We start from the raw sequence: 18,758 nt of genomic DNA on the forward strand, positions 1-18,758 counted from the left end.
TTGTGACGTGTTGCCGTGGTAACAGCATGACAACACTCTCCGGAGTAAACAGGTGTCGCTTTAAACCTGAGTTTTTATTAAATACATGAGATATAATAAAGTGATGAAGAGGAAGAGGTTCTTCACCCCGCTGGAGGTGTCCTCTCACAACACGGAGGCCGACCTGTGGGTCTCTTTCCTGGGCAAAGTGTGCGACCTCACCCCGCTGATGGAGGAGCACAAAGGTGGAGTAATAACAGTATTAGTCCTTTATTGATCTGTAAATACTCATATATATTCATATTTTAGTTTTTGATACACCTCGTTTGCTCCATGGGGAATAAATAACAACATTTCTCTGTTTTTAGCTTTTTTATTTATATTTAAAATCGAAAATAAATCTCCAGATCTGTATTTATTTTTATATATTTTTTCAAAAAGTCGGTAAGAAAAAAACATTTGGATTTATTTCTCAGCAGATTTAACATTTACTATTTAAATAAAATGTTTGTTTTTTTAAATGTGTTTTTTATGTTTCTTTGGTCTGAAAAATATAAAACAATTCTCTGTATTTATTTATTAAAAATCAAAGAAACTTAAAAGTAGGGCAAATAATGAAGTCAAAACTCAATAACAGTGGGCGTGGAAGCAGGGGGTTGTGATGGGTTGGAGGACATATGTTTAATGTCCTCTAAATACTTCATTTGTAATACTTTTGATATGAAGGAGACGTCTTGCTGCTGCCCATCCTGGAGTTCGCTGGGCGGGACATCAGCCGCTGGTTCGATCCCGACACCAACGACGTGAGCGACACTCAAACAACGATGTGCATTTTGTAAATTCTTATTTTGTTTTAATGCATACTTCTTAGTTAACATTAAGCTGTCTTTGGCTCTTTTCTGCTGTAACAATGTACATTTCCCCTCTGTGGGACTGATGAAGGTATTCTGATTCTGATCTGAAACCGACCAATCAGAGAGCAGCTCTGTTTCCTGCTCACCTGTGTGTCTCTGTGCTCAGGTGCTCCAGAACGTGGACCCCTCACTAACTGTGGGAGGTTCTACCGAAATCTCACTGAAAACACCATTAAAATACCATTAAAACACAGTTGAAGTACAAATTAAAATACCAATAAAATACCAATAAAATACCATTAAAATAACAATAAAATACCAATAAAACACCATTAAAATACCATTAAAATACCAATAAAAGTGTAGAGTGTCCATGTGACTTCCGGTGACATGCAGTGAAGGCGTCTAGCTCAGTGTTTTTCAAAGTGGGGGCCCCGACCCCCCGGGGGGCCGCCAGGGAGCACCAGGGGGGGTCACGCAAAGTTTGAGGGAAAGGGGAACTTTTTTCTTTTTAGATGTTATTAATAACTGCATATCTATCAATCTATGTGTCCTCCTTTGATGCCAATCTTTTAATATTTTTTATTTATTAATATTTTATTTTTTGTTTTTAAATCACACGACCGCCCTTCAAGCCAATCAGAATCGAGCTGCCGCTACTGAGAGTGTATCTGCTCAGCTTTTGGAGCAAGTGAGAGCTAGTGAATATTTCGCTCTGCAGCTGGATGAGAGCACGGATGTAGCAAATATTGTTGTTTATATATAAATATGTTTATTGTTGATATTACTGTTGAATATTATATATAAATAGCTTTCAAAAATGCTAAAAATATATTTTAATTGTTCATATTACTGTTCAAAATTATATAATATTATAAAGACAGATATCACTTTAAAAATGCTTTAAAAATATGTTTACTGTTGATATTACTGTTTAATATTGTGTTAAGAATGTTTATAACAGAAGACACAATCAATGTAATGAATGACAAACAAAAGATAAATACAAAAACATTTTAGAACAATAACTGATTATTAATTATTAATACAAATATATATTAAGAAAATGTATTAAGCTGTATGATTAATTAGTCATATTTTCCATCATAATGTTCATCATTTAAAAAAGAATTGCAACAAGGGGGTCCCCGCCAGAGGATAATGATATATGGGGGTCCTTGGCATGGCAAAGTTTGGGAACCCCTGATCTAGCTCACAGCCAACTAAGACGTCCAGACCTCCGGCAACACGTCCGCTGAGTAGGCAGGTAGATGATAGCTGCAACCCGCTCCTGTGTTCACTGCTTCTCATTTCATTAGAATTGAGCTCTTATAAACCGGTCCCTTAATGCTTTGAATGTATTGTGCAACTTGCTAGAGGGGATGTTAGCATGCGTGCTTACTGCTCTGTGCCACAGCTCTGCTGAATGGAGCGGAGTCTAAAGAGGGAAATTATGACTTATCTGCTGATATTGCATTTTATTATTTCATTGGCCCTGTTTTTGTTTTTTGTTTGGGGTGAGGAGAAGGGAGGAGAGTTGGGAATTAAGGGAATGGAGGTAGTCTTGTCAAATCGCAATCAGAGTTTATTATGACATTGTAAATGACATTAAAATCTGCATAAGTCCTCAAAGTACATTTGGTTTGATACACATGACTAGATTCATTGTTCTCTCATTAAACGTAGGCGGTCTTAACTCCAATCTAAAGGTTAGGAACATAAAGTTGGGAATAATATTTATAAAGTTGTGGCTTATTCATCTTCAAACAGTAAAACTAAAGGAGGAATCATTTTAATTTGCAATCATTTAAAATGACATTGTTATCAAGAAGGAAGAATTGCTTCTCTTCAAGGCGTCGTTTAGAAATGCACCGAACTCACGCTGAACCTACGCTCTTTGGATCACTTTCAAAAGCAATTTCCAAAATGACCAATTATGACATTATTATTGGTGGTGATGTGAATGCTGTAATGAACCCATTAATAGATCAAGGAATACCCAAAGCAGGTCATCAGCTAACCTAGCATTAAGTACCGTTAAAAATAACTATGCGTTGGTAGATATATGGAGAGTAAGGCATCCTATATCAAAAGAGTTTACTTTCTTTTCTAAGAGACATCTTACATTTTCAAGGATAGACTATATTTTAATCTCGAACCTTGTAGATTTAGTTCAAAATCCTGAAATATCACATACTGTATGTCAATATCAGACCACCTTTTTCTCTCTCAGGAGAACAATCGAGCTGCAAGGTGGAGATTCAATTTGACATTATTACAAGACTCACCATACTGTCAACAGCTTAAAATGGGCTGAGAGAGTTTCTGTTGTTTGATTATAATTCAGTTAAAGATGTTAGGCGTCGATGGAACGCTGTAAAAGGTTATGTTCCATAGTGCACTCCTCGGCCCGAGACAGGGACGAGCTCAAGACGATCGTGGATCTAGAATGTACATTATCATCGCTGATTAGAGAACTACAGGAACATTATCATTCAGATAAAGAGCTGAACTCAATGCGCTGCTTACCAACAGAGCTACATTTCTGATTCATAAGAAACACAGAATATCTAGATGGAAGCAGACCGAGCTCCCTGCTGGCAAGTCAACTCCCAAATAACGAGCAGCTGGCCCAAATATCCTCAATTAGGAATAACGATGGCATTGTCCTTTATGATCCAGTCCGTATTCATCATGAATTTGAACAGTTCTATAAACATTTATATACATCTCAAGTACAGACATCAAAGGCAGAGTTAGAAGATTTCTTTGTGGATCTGAAGTGACCACATCTCTCCCCTGAGGACATTGATCGCTTAGACTGTGAAACAACACTTAAAGAATGATCTGAAGCAGTGAAGACATGAACCTTGGCCCATCCCCTGGTATAGATAGTATCCCTCCGGATTTAGGACCAATAGTATTGGAAATAATTCAGGTAGCACTCAAAGAAGGACATTTCCAAAAGGATATCAATACAGCTATAATTTCTCTCATACACAAGAAGGGGACCCAAACGTATGCACAGGTTTTAGACCAACATCACTTAAACATTCAGAAATCAAACTCTATGCCAAAGTAATAGCTCGACGATTGGAGAAAGTCCTTCCGACATTAGTTCATGATGACCAAAGAGACTTTATGACAAACCGACTCTCATCAGATGATATCAGGAGACTAATGCATTTTATCCATTCTGCAGCAGACATAACATCGCCTTCTGCCGTGTTATCAGTTGATGCTGGAAAAGCTTTTGATAGAATGGCCATTTGTGTGGCATACAATGCAAACTATGGGTTTTGGGGCAACATGTGTGATCATGGTGAAGATCCTATATAATAACCCAAGTGCTATGGTTCTGACAGGCAATCAGTGGTCACCTAGATTTCCAATTCTACGTGGCACACGGCAAGGCTGCCCTGTCTCCGCGCTTCTGTTTGCAATTTCTCTAGAACCGCTTGCACAGAAAATAAGACTATCCAAAGAAGTAAAACAGATAGTTGTAAAAGACACAGAGGATGATCTGCTACTGTACTTGGACGAGGTACCAACTACGCTTCCTTATCTTTACCCAATTTAGTTCAATATCTGGTGACAAGATCAATTTGAATAAGTCATGTCTTTTACCCCTCAATAGTGCCATGGTTGAACTAAACTTAAACACAGAATTGCAGATCGTCCAACACTTTAAGTATTTGGGAATCGATAGATATGCCTCATTAGACCCAATAGTAGCAAAGAACTACAAAAGAATGTACACAACAATTAAAGATGACCTAAAACAGTGGATTAATATAACAATGTCTTTAGCAGGACGAATTTCAATCATAAAGACGAATGTTCTACCAAGAGTCCATTTCTTAGCGAGTATGGTACCTTTATCTCCACCAGGGGGTTTCTGGGACAAACTTCAGGATTTCAAAAATATATTTGGAAAAACCAATACCCAGGAATCAGATACAAAGTTCTACAATATAACAAAAACAGTGGAGGCCTTAATGGGTTAGGGTTATTCCTTCACGCTTCGAGCGTTGAGAAACTGGATTGATGTGCCTCGGATTAAAACTGAAAGAAGTCTATCCCCTTAAACTTGGTGATGTCTTGTTCTCTGCCATGTCGCCGTATGACTGTATGCTAACATTTGGAGCAATTAAGGGGCAAGCCGTGAAAGTGTGGAAACATGTGGAGAAATGGTGTAATTGGTCTGGAGATTGGCATAGCAACATACCCATTCTTCATAACCTGTTTCTACGCATTGGGAAAAAAGCAATCCAATTCCCAAAATGGCAAACTCGAGGAATACATTATCTTTCTGACATAGCCAACGACAACGGCTTGATGTCCTTCCAAGGATTGAAAGACACGTATAATGTGCCTGGCTCTTCTTTCTTTTTCTAACTACGTGCTGCCGTGCGCACATATGGAGTTCCTTGGAATCAACCTCTGCCAACACTTCAATTAGTTAAGGCCATATTAGCCGCGTTCACACCGGAGTACTTTTCACACTTTAGTTCCGAAATGTCGCGTTCACACCAAAAAGAGCCGGAACTAAAATGAGTTCTTGAGAACCTTTTTACCCCCTTTCCCGTCCCTGCTAGAGAGCAGGGACTCTCATTCGGCTCTCGTGAGAAAAGAGCTATATTTCTGATTGGCTGGGAGGATTTCAAACCACGCCCCGTAAAACTCAAAAAAAGTGTTGTGAAGCCACCATTTTATTATCCTCGCATTAGCATTATTAGCATTATTAGCATTAGCCCAGCGCAGAAACGCAGAGAGACTAACTTATGGCAACACAAAATAAAACATGTGAGCGGTGGAGATGAGGAAGTGTCGGCGTTCTGGCGATTTACTCTGAAGGCTTCAGTAGAAGCTGCTGGGAGTCCCAGCAGCTTCTACTGAAGCCTTCCCTAACTCCGGGGGCTTCCGGCCGGGGACTCCGGGTGGCAGTATACGCCGTGAAGTTGTTTGCGGCCTGCCAGTAAACCCAAAGCAGAAGAAGAAGAAGTGACGTCAGGCTTCATTCGCCTAATCCTCCCTCAGGGACTTATTCCGGTGTGAACGCGATCTGTACTTAGTTCATCAGAACCAAAGAGTTCTGATGAACTAAGTTCTCAGGAACCTTTGTGGGAGAAGTACTGCGGTGTGAACGCGCCTCTAGAGTCCAAACAGTGTGAGCGGCACTACTTCATATATAAATAAAAAGCTGCAAGATAAACTAACCGGATATATTGGCATCTCTGCAGTATGGAACGCAGATCTAAAGAATGATACGCAGACTATTGGTTGGAAGAAAATATGGAATGATATCTCCTTAACATGGCGTAACCACAATCACCAGTTGATACGGTCTAAAGTGATTCACAGATGTTACCTGTAGACCATGCTGTCAATTCCAAGCCCCATGGAAACACCTGTGTCTCTGTTCTCAGGTGCTCAGGTACGTGGACCCCCTCACTAACTGTGTGAGATTCTTCACCCCGAGGGGCCGCTTCCTGCACGTCCCCCCTGCCGGGCCTCGCTCTGATTGGCCCTCGCTCAGCGGCGCCCCCTGGTGGAGGGACGAGCGCTACGTGGTGGGAAACCTGACGAGGAAAACCCGCTGGATCCGGATCGTCAACACGCTCACCTCCCAGGAGCAGCGGCTGCAGGTACACTGGCTTCTCACCTGAGATGTATTCATGAGGTCATGTCAGGTGAGAGGAGACCCTGCAGGAGGGGCAACGATGTGTCTCAGGTGAGAGGAGACCCTGCAGGAGGGGCAACGATGTGTCTCAGGTGAGAGGAGACCCTGCAGGAGGTGCAACGATGTGTCTCAGGTGTGCAGTGAGGAGACCCTCCAGGAGGTGTAGCATAACGATGTGTCTCAGGTGAGAGGAGACCCTCCAGGACGTGTAGCATAACGATGTGTCTCAGGTGTTCAGTGAGGAGACCCTCCAGGAGGTGTAGCATAACGATGTGTCTCAGGTGAGAGGAGACCCTCCAGGAGGTGTAGCATAACGATGTGTCTCAGGTGAGAGGAGACCCTCCAGGAGGTGTAGCATAACGATGTGTCTCAGGTGTGCAGTGAGGAGACCCTCCAGGAGGTGTAGCATAACGATGTGTCTCAGGTGTGCAGTGAGAAGACCCTCCAGGAGGTGTAGCATAACGATGTGTCTCAGGTGTGCAGTGAGGAGACCCTGAAGGAGGTGTAGCATAACGATGTGTCTCAGGTGTGCAGTGAGGAGACCCTCCAGGAGGTGTAGCATAACGATGTGTCTCAGGTGTGCAGTGAGGAGACCCTCCAGGAGGTGCAGCATAACGATGTGTCTCAGGTGTGCAGTGAGGAGACCCTCCAGGAGGTGCAGCATAACGATGTGTCTCAGGTGTGCAGTGAGGAGACCCTCCAGGAGGTGTAGCATAACGATGTGTCTCAGGTGTGCAGTGAGGAGACCCTCCAGGAGGTGTAGCATAACGATGTGTCTCAGGTGAGAGGAGACCCTCCAGGAGGTGTAGCATAACGATGTGTCTCAGGTGTGCAGTGAGGAGACCCTCCAGGAGGTGTAGCATAACGATGTGTCTCAGGTGAGGAGACCCTCCAGGAGGTGTAGCATAACGATGTGTCTCAGGTGTGCAGTGAGGAGACCCTGCAGGAGGTGCAGCTCCGGTACCTGGAGGTCAACGCTCACGCCGGCAGCTACACCTGGACGCACAGCGGGGGGGCGGCGCTGGACATGAGCCGGACTCTGGAGGAGAACCAGGTCCGAGACGAGGACCAGGAGGACCTGAGAATGACCTCTGACCTCTGCCCCCCCGCCGTGCTGCTGCTCTACAACGACGACCTGACTGAGGGGTGACCTCTGGTGACCTCTGATGACCTCTGGTGACCTCTGGTGGCCCTCTGGTGACCCTCTGGTGACCTCTGGTGACTCTCTGGTGACCTCTGGTGACCTCTGGTGACCACTGAGGATGTATAACAGAGAGTGATTGAATAAATATTCAGAAGATATATGTGAGTGATGTTATTCAGTGTGAAACGCCTCAATTACACTCCTGTGTTTACTTTGGGAACATAGTGACATCACAGCGCTCCAACACATTGGATTGTCAATTCTGACTTTCAAAACGTTCAGACTTTTTTTTTTACAAAATCCCAAATTCTCCCTTTTCGCTTCAACACATCGAACGTGATGAGGGGCGGGACATCTGGAAGGGGTTACAGGTCGCATGGAGACATTTCCCAATAGAGGGAGGCTTCATATTTAAAACATTTAAGTTTGAGGAACTTTCCATAGTTTCAACATCTCGCACACACACACACACACACACACACACACACACACACACACACACACACACACACACACACACACACACACACACACACACACACACACACACACACACACACACACACACACACACACACACACACACACACACACACACACACACACACACACACACACACACACACACACACACACACACACACACACACACACACACACACACACACACACACACACACACACACACACACACACACACACACACACACACACACACACACACACACACACACACACACACACACACACACACACACACACACACACACACACACACACACACACACACACACACACACACACACACACACACACACACACACACACACACACACACACACACACACACACACACAGAGAGAGAGAGAGAAACACACACACACAGAGAGAGAGAGAGAGAGAAACACACACACACAGAGAGAGAGAGAGAGAGACACACACACACACACACACACACACACACACACACACAGAGAGACACACACACACACACACACACACACAGAGAGACACACACACACACACACACACAAACACACACACACACACACACACACAGTTCAAAGTGCGTCTCTGAGGGTCGATGACCTCCGGCTCGCCGCCTGTTTTCAGTCTTTTTGTCGTGAAGGAGACGAGACAGAGACATCGCCATGACGACTGAATACCATGACAACGTCGAAGATGAGAGCGACTCCTTCTGGAACAAAGGTACCTGTCTGTCTCTCACCTGTCTGTCTCTCAGAGGGACTCTTTTCTCTCTTGTTTTGATATATTCTGACGGAATAAGACCGAATATTTCTTGAAAAAAATATCTGAATCTTTTGAGAATATTCTGTCTGTCTCTCACCTGTCTGTCTCTCAGAGGGACTCTTTTCTCTCTTGTTTTGATATATTCTGACGGAATAAGACCGAATATTTCTTGAAAAAAATATCTGAATCTTTTGAGAATATTCTGTCTGTCTCTCACCTGTCTGTCTCTCACCTGTCTGTCTCTCACCTGTCTCTCTCACCTGTCTGTCTCTCACCTGTCTGTCTCTCACCTGTCTCTCTCACCTGTCTGTCTCTCACCTGTCTGTATCTCACCTGTCTGTCTATCTCTACCTGTCTGTCTCTCACCTGTCTGTCTCTCACCTGTCTCTCTCACCTGTCTCTCTCACCTGTCTGTCTCTCACCTGTCTCTCTCACCTGTCTCTCTCACCTGTCTGTCTCTCACCTGTCTGTCTCTCACCTGTCTCTCTCACCTGTCTGTCTCTCATCTGTCTGTCTCTCACCTGTCTGTATCTCACCTGTCTGTCTATCTCTACCTGTCTGTCTCTCACCTGTCTGTCTCTCACCTGTCTCTCTCACCTGTCTCTCTCACCTGTCTGTCTCTCACCTGTCTGTCTCTCTCACCTGTCTGTCTCTCACCTGTCTGTCTCTCACCTGTCTCTCTCACCTGTCTGTCTCTCACCTGTCTGTATCTCACCTGTCTGTCTATCTCTACCTGTCTGTCTCTCACCTGTCTGTCTCTCACCTGTCTCTCTCTCTCACCTGTCTGTCTAACCTGTCTGTCTATCAACTGTCTCTCTCTCACCTGTCTGTCTAACCTGTCTGTCTCTCAACTGTCTCTCTCACCTGTCTCTCTCACCTGTCTGTCTCTCACCTGTCTGTCTCTCACCTGTCTGTCTATCTCTACCTGTCTGTCTCTCACCTGTCCATCTCACCTGTCTCTCTCTCACCTGTCTGTCTCACCTGTGTGTCTCTCACCTGTGTGTCTCTCCCTGTCTGTCTCTCTCACCTGTCTGTCTCACCTGTCTCTCTCTCACCTGTCTGTCTCACCTGTCTGTCTCTTACCTGTCTGTCTCACCTGTCTCTCTCTCACCTGTGTGTCTCACCTGTGTGTCTCTCCCTGTCTGTCTCTCTCACCTGTCTGTCTCACCTGTGTGTCTCACCTGTCTCTCTCTCACCTGTGTGTCTCACCTGTCTCTCTCTCACCTGTCTGTCTCACACCTGTGTGTCTCACCTGTGTGTCTCTCCCTGTCTGTCTCTCTCACCTTTCTGTCTCACCTGTGTGTCTCTCACCTGTCTGTCTCACCTGTGTGTCTCTCACCTGTCTGTCTCTACCTTTCTGTCTCTCACCTGTCTCTCTGCAGGTCCCCCTGTCTCTCTCTCTCTTGTCTCCAGATTCAGACCATTGTTGTTTCCTGTTCTGACGGCGACGTTTATCCTGATCCTGATCATAGCTCTGGGAGCAAGCAGTGAGAGACACACACACACACACACACACACACACACACACACACACACACACACACACACACACACACACACACACACAGTTCTGTGAGTATTTGGAAAAGGTAAACTGTAAAATTAAATCTGAGAGAAAGAGTTGTTATTAGGAAGGAAATGTTTTTTTAAGATTAAGCAAAACAAGTTTGAAGGAAAGAAAAAAAACTGGAATTATTATGAGGGAAAAAGTATAAATAGAATATAATGATAAAAAAAGATCTGAATTTTACCATTACATTTAAAATCCGGTAATAATGGTTTAAAAAACTAATTATTATAAACAAACGCCTGATTATTCTCAATGTAACGATGAGTCAATATTGTGTGTGTGTGTGTGTGTGTGTGTGTGTGTGTGTGTGTGTGTGTGTGTGTGTGTGTGTGTGTGTGTGTGTGTGTGTGTGTGTGTGTGTGTGTGTGTGTGTGTGTGTGTGTGTGTGTGTGTGTGTGTGTGTGTGTGTGTGTGTGTGTGTGTGTGTGTGTGTGTGTGTGTGTGTGTGTGTGTGTGTGTGTGTGTGCAGACACCAAGATGTCCAACAGACTCTGGTCCGTCGAGAACTCAGTGTCCAACCTGACGGAGACTCAGAGCTCCAGCCAGCAGGAGACCAGAGGTAACATCCAAACATTCTCTGGCTCTATTTCTACGTTGTCTGTTGAATCTGTTCTATGTGCTGTATATCTTCATGTGTTGTGTCTGTTCTATGTGCTGTATATCTTCATGTGTTGTATCTGTTCTATGTGCTGTATCTCTTCATGTGTTGTATCTGTTCTATGTGCTGTATCTATTCATGTGTTGTATCTGTTCTATGTGCTGTATCTCTTCATGTGTTGTATCTGTTCTATGTGCTGTATATCTTCATCTGTTGTATCTGTTCTATGTGCTGTATATCTTCATGTGTTGAATCTGTTCTATGTGCTGTATCTCTTCATGTGTTGAATCTGTTCTATGTGCTGTATCTCTTCATGTGTTGAATCTGTTCTATGTGCTGTATATCTTCATCTGTTGTATCTGTTCTATGTGCTGTATATCTTCATGTGTTGTATCTGTTCTATGTGCTGTATATCTTCATGTGTTGTATCTGTTCTATGTGCTGTATATCTTCATGTGTTGTATCTGTTCTATGTGCTGTATCTCTTCATGTGTTGTATCTGTTCTATGTGCTGTATCTCTTCATGTGTTGTATCTGTTCTATGTGCTGTATATCTTCATCTGTTGTATCTGTTCTATGTGCTGTATATATTCATCTGTTGTATCTGTTCTATGTGCTGTATCTCTTCATGTGTTGAATCTGTTCTATGTGCTGTATCTCTTCATGTGTTGTATCTGTTCTATGTGCTGTATATCTTCATGTGTTTTATCTGTTCTATGTGCTGTATATCTTCATCTGTTGTATCTGTTCTATGTGCTGTATATCTTCATCTGTTGTATCTGTTCTATGTGCTGTATATCTTCATGTGTTGAATCTGTTCTATGTGCTGTATATCTTCATGTGTTGAATCTGTTCTATGTGCTGTATATCTTCATGTGTTGAATCTGTTCTATGTGCTGTATATCTTCATGTGTTGAATCTGTTCTATGTGCTGTATATCTTCATGTGTTGAATCTGTTCGATGTGCTGTATAACTTCATGTGTTGAATCTGTTCTATGTGCTGTATATCTTCATGTGTTGAATCTGTTCTATGTGCTGTATATCTTCATGTGTTGAATCTGTTCTATGTGCTGTATATCTTCATGTGTTGTGTCTGTTCTATGTGCTGTATATCTTCATGTGTTGAATCTGTTCTATGTGCTGTATATCTTCATGTGTTGAATCTGTTCTATGTGCTGTATATCTTCATGTGTTGAATCTGTTCTATGTGCTGTATATCTTCATGTGTTGTATCTGTTCTATGTGCTGTATCTCTTCATGTGTTGTGTCTGTTCTATGTGCTGTATATCTTCATGTGTTGTGTCTGTTCTATGTGCTGTATATCTTCATGTATTGTGTCTGTTCTATGTGCTGTATATCTTCATGTGTTGTATCTGTTCTATGTGCTGTATATCTTCATGTGCTCTGCTGGAGGAGAACTTCAGTTTCTCATCTCCATATCTACACTGTAGCTGCTGAGCTCATGGTGAAGACTTGAGTCTTGAAACAGGCAGCCATCTTTGTTCCTCCTCCTCTTCTTCGTCTCTAACTCTTCCTCCTCCTCCTCTTCCTCAGATGCAGTTAAAGATGTTCAGAGGGTAAGGTTTGCAGTGGAGAACAACAAAGATGAGCTAAACTCAGGTGAGTCTCACTTCAACTGAAACACCTTCAAACACACTGCTGTTACTGACACTGTGTGTGTGTGTGTGTGTGTGTGTGTGTGTGTGTGTGTGTGTGTGTGTGTGTGTGTGTGTGTGTGTGTGTGTGTGTGTGTGTGTGTGTGTGTGTGTGTGTGTGTGTGTGTGTGTGTGTGTGTGTGTGTGTGTGTGTGTGTGTGTGTGTGTGTGTGTGTGTGTGTGTGTGTGTGTGTGTGTGTGTGTGTGTTCAGTGTCCGAGGCGTTGAAGCAGCTCTCCACTCTGGACTCTCTCAGCAAGACGGTCGCCGAGCTCAAATGTTCCCTCGAACACCTCATCCAAAACAGTACAAACACACACACACACACACACACACACAGACAGACAGACAGACAGACAGACAGACAGACAGACAGACAGACAGACAGACAGACAGACAGACAGACAGACAGACAGACAGACAGACAGACAGACAGACAGACAGACATTCACACACACATATCTCTCTCAACTGTCTCTCACCTGTCTCTCTCTCACCTGTCTCTCTCTCTCACCTGTCTGTCTCTCAAGGTCTCTCAACTGTCTGTCTCTCACCTGTCTCTCTCTCAACTGTCTGTCTCTCTCTCACCTGTCTCTCTCTCACTGTCTGTCTCTCTCTCACCTGTCTGTCTCTCACTGTCTCTCAACTGTCTGTCTCTCTTTCACTGTCTCTCACCTGTCTGTCTCTCACCTGTCTCTCTCTCAACTGTCTGTCTCTCACTGTCTCTCAACTGTCTGTCTCTCTCTCACCTGTCTCTCTCACTGTGTCTCACCTGTCTGTCTCTCTCACATGTCTGTCTCTCTCACATATCTCTCTCTCAACTGTCTGTCTCTCACTGTCTCTCAACTGTCTGTCTCTCTCTCTTACCTGTCTGTCTCTCTCAACTGTCTGTCTCACTCTCTCACCTGCCTGTCTCTCTCAACTGTCTGTCTCTCACTGTCTCTCAACTGTCTGTCTCTCTCTCTCACCTGCCTGTCTCTCTCAACTGTCTGTCTCTCTCTCTCACCTGCCTGTCTCTCAACTGTCTGTCTCTCAACTGTCTGTCTCTCTCTCTCACCTGTCTGTCTCTCTCTCTTACCTGTCTCTCTCTCTCTCACCTGTCTGTCTCTCTCTCTCACCTGTCTGTCTCTCTCTCTCACCTGTCTCTCTCTCAGGCTCTTCAGTAGAGGGATGCTGTCCTCTGGACTGGACCACCTTCCAGAGCAGCTGCTACCTGTTCAGTCAGACTGTCCTGTCCTGGGACGAGGCTAAAGCCTGGTGCAATGACCACGAGTCCCACCTGGCTATCATTCTCTCCGACGAGGAGTGGGTGAGACACCTGTCTGTCAATCACAACAGTTACTATATTACTTCCTGAACGTAGTGACATCACTATGGAACACATTGTACGTGATAGGCTAAGGGGTGAGACAACTGTCTGTTAAATATATAATCTTTAACATATTTATGATAATGTTAGAGAGGTCTGGAACGCCTCCATTGGACCCCTTTGTTAACTTCAGGAACGTAGTGACATCACAGCGCTCCAACACACCGTACGTCAGGGATCACTACATCTGTCCAAGGGCCAAAAATATTCCTGGAGACACTTTCGCAGGCCAGCGATTTTTTTGTATAGCCCTAAATGTTGAAGTTGTTGACCGGGGGCTAGTGGAGCATGCTCATGTAAAGTCAAGTCGCCGGTGCCTCGTAGCGGGGGCTACTACGGAGCCCATAAAGCAGACTCTTCACGCTAACGAAGGTTCACTTCTTCTTCAGGGCAGGGAAGGCTACGCAGTAGGCAGTCTACTGTCCCGCAGCTGCTGCCTCTCTGTTGGACTCCGGTACTGCACATTACTCACGAGACATTGTACAAAAAAAAAGAGTGGGGGGCGAATGCACTAACCAGTTGATGGTCACTGTTGTACGTGACAGGCTAACCTGTCTGTTAAATATATAATCTTTAACGTATTTAACGTAATGTTAAAGATAATAAACATCGCCTCAATTGGACTCCTTTGTTTACTTCAGGAACATAGTGACATTACAGCGCGCCAACACATTGTACGTGATAGGCTAAGGGGCGGGACATCTCTGAGCACGTTGACCAATCAAAACAGAGCCAGCCAGCTAACCAGTAAGAGCAGACGGGGCCCTGGTTTCAGACAGAGGGGGAAAAGAGCATCATCAGGATAGGGCCTCTTCACATGTATAGAGTAAACAGCAGGGGCCCCAGGTCTGATCCTTGTGGGACGCCTTTATTTTTGAGAGAGTTCCTCCCAAGCCCCCAGGAAGTGCTCCGGACTCTGAGGAAAAGATTCCTAGTGGCCAAACGGCGGTACTACAACTTCCGTATCAGTTCGTGACGTCACTGGGCCAGAAAGACTTTCCCCCATTGGCTGACATGGGGAAAGAGACGTCTGTAAATCAGAGGATCATTCAAACTAAATAAATGGCCCAGTCTGAACTGTGGGATAGCCCTCATTAGAATCATTCGGTCCTTAAAGTTGTAGTTGTGATGCATTAAAAGCTGAATCCAGATGTATTTTCTCTCTCCATTCATTCTGCTGAGCCGAGAGCAGGAGGGGGCGGGGCTTGATTACAGGAGGCGGGGCTTAAGGGGAAACTCAACTGCGCTCTATGAGCTATATACGGGTACTTCTGCTCCGACAGCCAGGCATGATGGGTAATGTTTTACGTTTTGCTCTCGAGAATGTCAGGCCATTTTGTCCTCATGAGCCAATGAGCAGCTCTCATAGGATTGAACAAGCCCCGCCTCCGACGCTGGATCCAGTTCTTATTAAACATCCAAGGTTCCGACAGGAAGTTAAACCAGCTTCCTGTCTCTGGTTCAGGTCTTTGTTAAGTCTCACTCTTACGGAACCTACTACTGGGTGGGTCTGACGGACAGGAGGACCGGCGAATGGGAGTGGGTGAACCACACGCCCTACATCATGAACCGCAGGTGAGCCCGCCCTCTGTCTCTGTGGGAAACTGCCTCGATCCGTTTCAAACAACTCCCCCTCCGTCTTTCTGTTTCTAACGACTCCCCCTCCGTCTTTCTGTTTCTAACGACTCCCCCTCCGTCTTTCTGTTTCTAACGACTCCGCCTCTTTCTTTCTGTTTCTAACGATTCCCCCTCCGTCTTTCTGTTTCTAACAACTCCCCCTCCGTCTTTCTGTTTCTAATGACTCCCCCTCCGTCTTTCTGTTTCTAACGACTCCCCCTCCGTCTTTCTGTTTGTCACGACTCCCCCTCCGTCTTTCTGTTTCTAATGACTCCCCCTCCGTCTTTCTGTTTCTCACGACTCCCCCTCCGTCTTTCTGTTTCTAATGAATCCCCCTCCGTCTTTCTGTTTCTAACGACTCCCCCTCCGTTTTTCTGTTTCTAACAACTCCCCCTCCGTCTTTCTGTTTGTCACGACTCCCCTTCCGTCTTTCTGTTTCTAACGACTCCCCCTCCGTCTTTCTGTTTCAAAAGACTCCCCCTCCGTCTCTGTGTCTCTCACGACTCGCCCTTAGTCTCTGTGTCTCTCACGACTCGCCCTCCGTGTCTGTGTCTCTCATGACTCGCCCTCCGTCTCTGTGTCTCTCACAATGTGTTCCTCCGTCTCTGTGTCTCTCATGACTCGCCCTCCGTCTCTCACAACTCGCCCTCCGTCTCTGTGTCTCTCACGACTCGCCCTCTGTCTCTGTGTCTCTCACGACTCGCCCTCCGTCTCTGTGTCTCTCACGACTCGCCCTCCGTCTCTGTGTCTCTCACGATGTGTTCCTCCAGACGCTGGATGCCCGGGCAGCCGGACGCTTGGAATCTTCACGGACTCGGAGCCGGAGATGAAGATTGCGCTCATCTCCATGACGACGGACGCCTCAACGACCTGCACTGCTCCATGAGGATTAAATACCTCTGCCAGAGACACAAGGGAGGCTAGCAGCCCCCCCCTGAGCACCAGGGACATAACGTCATGCCAACCGGCTGGGTCAGGTTACTGATCAGCTGTTTTATCTTTTAGTCCAACAGGAGACTTTAAAAACACCTGTTAGAAAAGCTTTATAATAATAAATGTTATTTATAAAGCGCTTACATGTTAAACTTGATGCTTAATGAGGAGGGTTTAATCTCCTGCCAAGACAACAATAAGCAAGACATGTTCATTATATTTACTGAAGGAACATTTTAATCACTAGATCGAGTGAAAATTCTAAATAAATAAAATATAAAAAAATAAAATGTGTGCATTCGAGGAGCTTCATTCAGTTTCCGAGCGTGTGACAATAAAAATATAAATAAATCTGTAATTGTAGTTTTTACTAAACACACACACACACACACACACACACACACACACACACACACACACACACACACACACACACACACACACACACCATGTATACATTATTTCAGGGGACATTACATGCATTTCCTGGAGACTGAGGAAAGAACTCCACAGGCCTAACCCTCAGGTGCTCCACCTCACCCTCACCCGAAATGACTTCATGTTTAACAATAACCACTACCTGTCGTAGTTTGCATTGTTGCTGTTGAGTTGTTGTTGGCATTGCATTTGAATTGGATCATTATAAAGCAAGCCAGGAAGATAAATAGGTCGTTCTGGCTCGTGAAACACTTCGAAATGTGGAGAAGTTGTGAACAAAAAGACAATCAGTAATATAAAAACACTTCGATGGTCTAAAGAATTGATAGCCCAGTGGATAGAGCCGGCGGCTAGGATGCAGCGATATCCTCCGCGCAGCTGGTTCAAAACTCTGAATAGGTAACCTTTTAATCATTGCTTTTCAACTTTAATACTTTAATAACTGATAAAAGGCCCTCTCCGCCCAAAAAAATGTCAAGCACTCTCGAGTCTCTTCTCAATAACCCAATACACACTATTATCAATCTTTAATTGCAAATAGAACATGATATTCAGTCTTAGTGTGTGTGTGTGTGTGTGTGTGTGTGTGTGTGTGTATCGAATATTTTTCAAGGCAAAGATGCGTTAAACCCACTGCAGCCTTGCACTTCGCCAGGAGAGGTCGCAGTAACTGAAGCTTCGAGAAATGAACCTATTTCCGACACAATTGTCCAAGTGGTTCGACGATTCTTTCAAAGCTTCATTTTGCCATCACTACCCGCCAGCTGTGGGTAGATGGTGTCCACTGCCTGACACTGAACATCTTCGTCTTGTTGGACACGGCGGATAACGGTTTGCTTTGGCGTCCAGGTGATGAAGTCTGCATATGTTGTGTTACGACCCTGGTCGTTATGTGTATTGTGTGTAGAGATGTTTCCCTCCTCCTGTGTGTGTGTGTGTGTGTGTGTGTGTGTGTGTGTGTGTGTGTGTGTGTGTGTGTGTGTGAGCAAGCAGGTGGTGCCCGTTAGCTGATTAGCTACCTTCAACAGGCTGATTGGTCCACCTGGGGAGACGGGAGGATATTTAACTGCAGCCGTTCAGTTCCTCGGCCGCTCGCTCTGACTCGACTTCTCCTACTCCCAAAACTGTTGCGCATTTGTATCTGTCCTGTGTTCGCACTTTGACCGTGTACCTTGTCAGTCTCTCCTTGCGGGGAGACGTAAGAAAGTAAGCCACTTTACCTGTCTTTGCAGGCACGCTGTATTCTTTACTCAGGAGTGCAAAACCCTTTTTCTTTGGTTAATCCGTTTTCTCTAATGTTAGTGTAGGTAAGAGTCTTGTATGTTTATTTTCTTATTTGTTAGGCAAGATGTTGTGTTCAGAGATTTGTTTGTTTTGTGGGTTGTTGCACTTGTTTGTTAAAAAGAAAACTTTGGTAATCAAATTTACCAAACGGCATTCACCGTCTCATGGTCTATGTTCTTGAGAGTGGGAAAAGAGGAGAGAGTGTACATGCTATGCTGCGCCTAGGTTCCCCTAGATCTGGGCGTAACAGTTGCTTTGCACACAAACATCTGCAGCTGCACCCGAAAAAAGAGAGTACAGCATAGACTCCAGCTGACAAAAGACAGATAATAAAAGTCCTTATGAGTTGGTATTTATTGTACTACCTGGGTGTAGTAGCTGTG

General features: G+C 44.6%; 2 protein-coding genes across 2 annotated transcripts; both read left to right on the forward strand.

Annotated features, from left to right (window-relative positions):
- Positions 1–6: 6 nt before the first annotated feature.
- Positions 7–8,260, forward strand: cyb5d1 (cytochrome b5 domain containing 1). Its single transcript, XM_079672526.1, has 4 exons — positions 7–224; positions 706–782; positions 6,263–6,481; positions 7,439–8,260. Exons 1-4 carry the CDS (start codon positions 86–88, stop codon positions 7,664–7,666), a joined length of 663 nt encoding a protein of 220 aa, XP_079528652.1. The 5' UTR covers positions 7–85; the 3' UTR covers positions 7,667–8,260.
- Positions 8,261–8,710: 450 nt separating this feature from the next.
- asgr1a (asialoglycoprotein receptor 1a) lies at positions 8,711–17,011 on the forward strand. Its single transcript, XM_079667899.1, has 8 exons — positions 8,711–8,869; positions 10,294–10,398; positions 10,951–11,040; positions 12,635–12,700; positions 12,948–13,040; positions 13,889–14,043; positions 15,569–15,678; positions 16,491–17,011. The coding sequence occupies exons 1-8, from the start codon at positions 8,812–8,814 to the stop codon at positions 16,642–16,644; spliced, it is 831 nt and encodes a 276-aa protein (XP_079524025.1). The 5' UTR covers positions 8,711–8,811; the 3' UTR covers positions 16,645–17,011.
- Positions 17,012–18,758: the final 1,747 nt, after the last annotated feature.

This window comes from Notothenia rossii (genome assembly GCF_949606895.1).
Source record: "Notothenia rossii genome assembly, chromosome: 3".
In the NCBI taxonomy this organism is placed as follows: Eukaryota; Metazoa; Chordata; class Actinopteri; order Perciformes; family Nototheniidae; genus Notothenia; species Notothenia rossii.

What these genes read in the sequence shown, in the direction of transcription:
- cyb5d1 (XM_079672526.1), top strand. Translation starts at nt 86, where the DNA reads ATGAGATATAATAAAGTGATGAAGAGGAAGAGGTTCTTCACCCCGCTG. An exon ending in GCTGATGGAGGAGCACAAAG is followed by an intron (nt 225 to 705) that starts GTGGAGTAATAA and finishes TTTGATATGAAG; the next exon opens with GAGACGTCTTGCTGCTGCCC. An exon ending in TCGATCCCGACACCAACGAC is followed by an intron (nt 783 to 6,262) that starts GTGAGCGACACT and finishes CTCTGTTCTCAG; the next exon opens with GTGCTCAGGTACGTGGACCC.
- asgr1a (XM_079667899.1), top strand. Translation starts at nt 8,812, where the DNA reads ATGACGACTGAATACCATGACAACGTCGAAGATGAGAGCGACTCCTTC. An exon ending in CAGCCAGCAGGAGACCAGAG is followed by an intron (nt 11,041 to 12,634) that starts GTAACATCCAAA and finishes CCTCTTCCTCAG; the next exon opens with ATGCAGTTAAAGATGTTCAG. An exon ending in CGAACACCTCATCCAAAACA is followed by an intron (nt 13,041 to 13,888) that starts GTACAAACACAC and finishes TCTCTCTCTCAG; the next exon opens with GCTCTTCAGTAGAGGGATGC.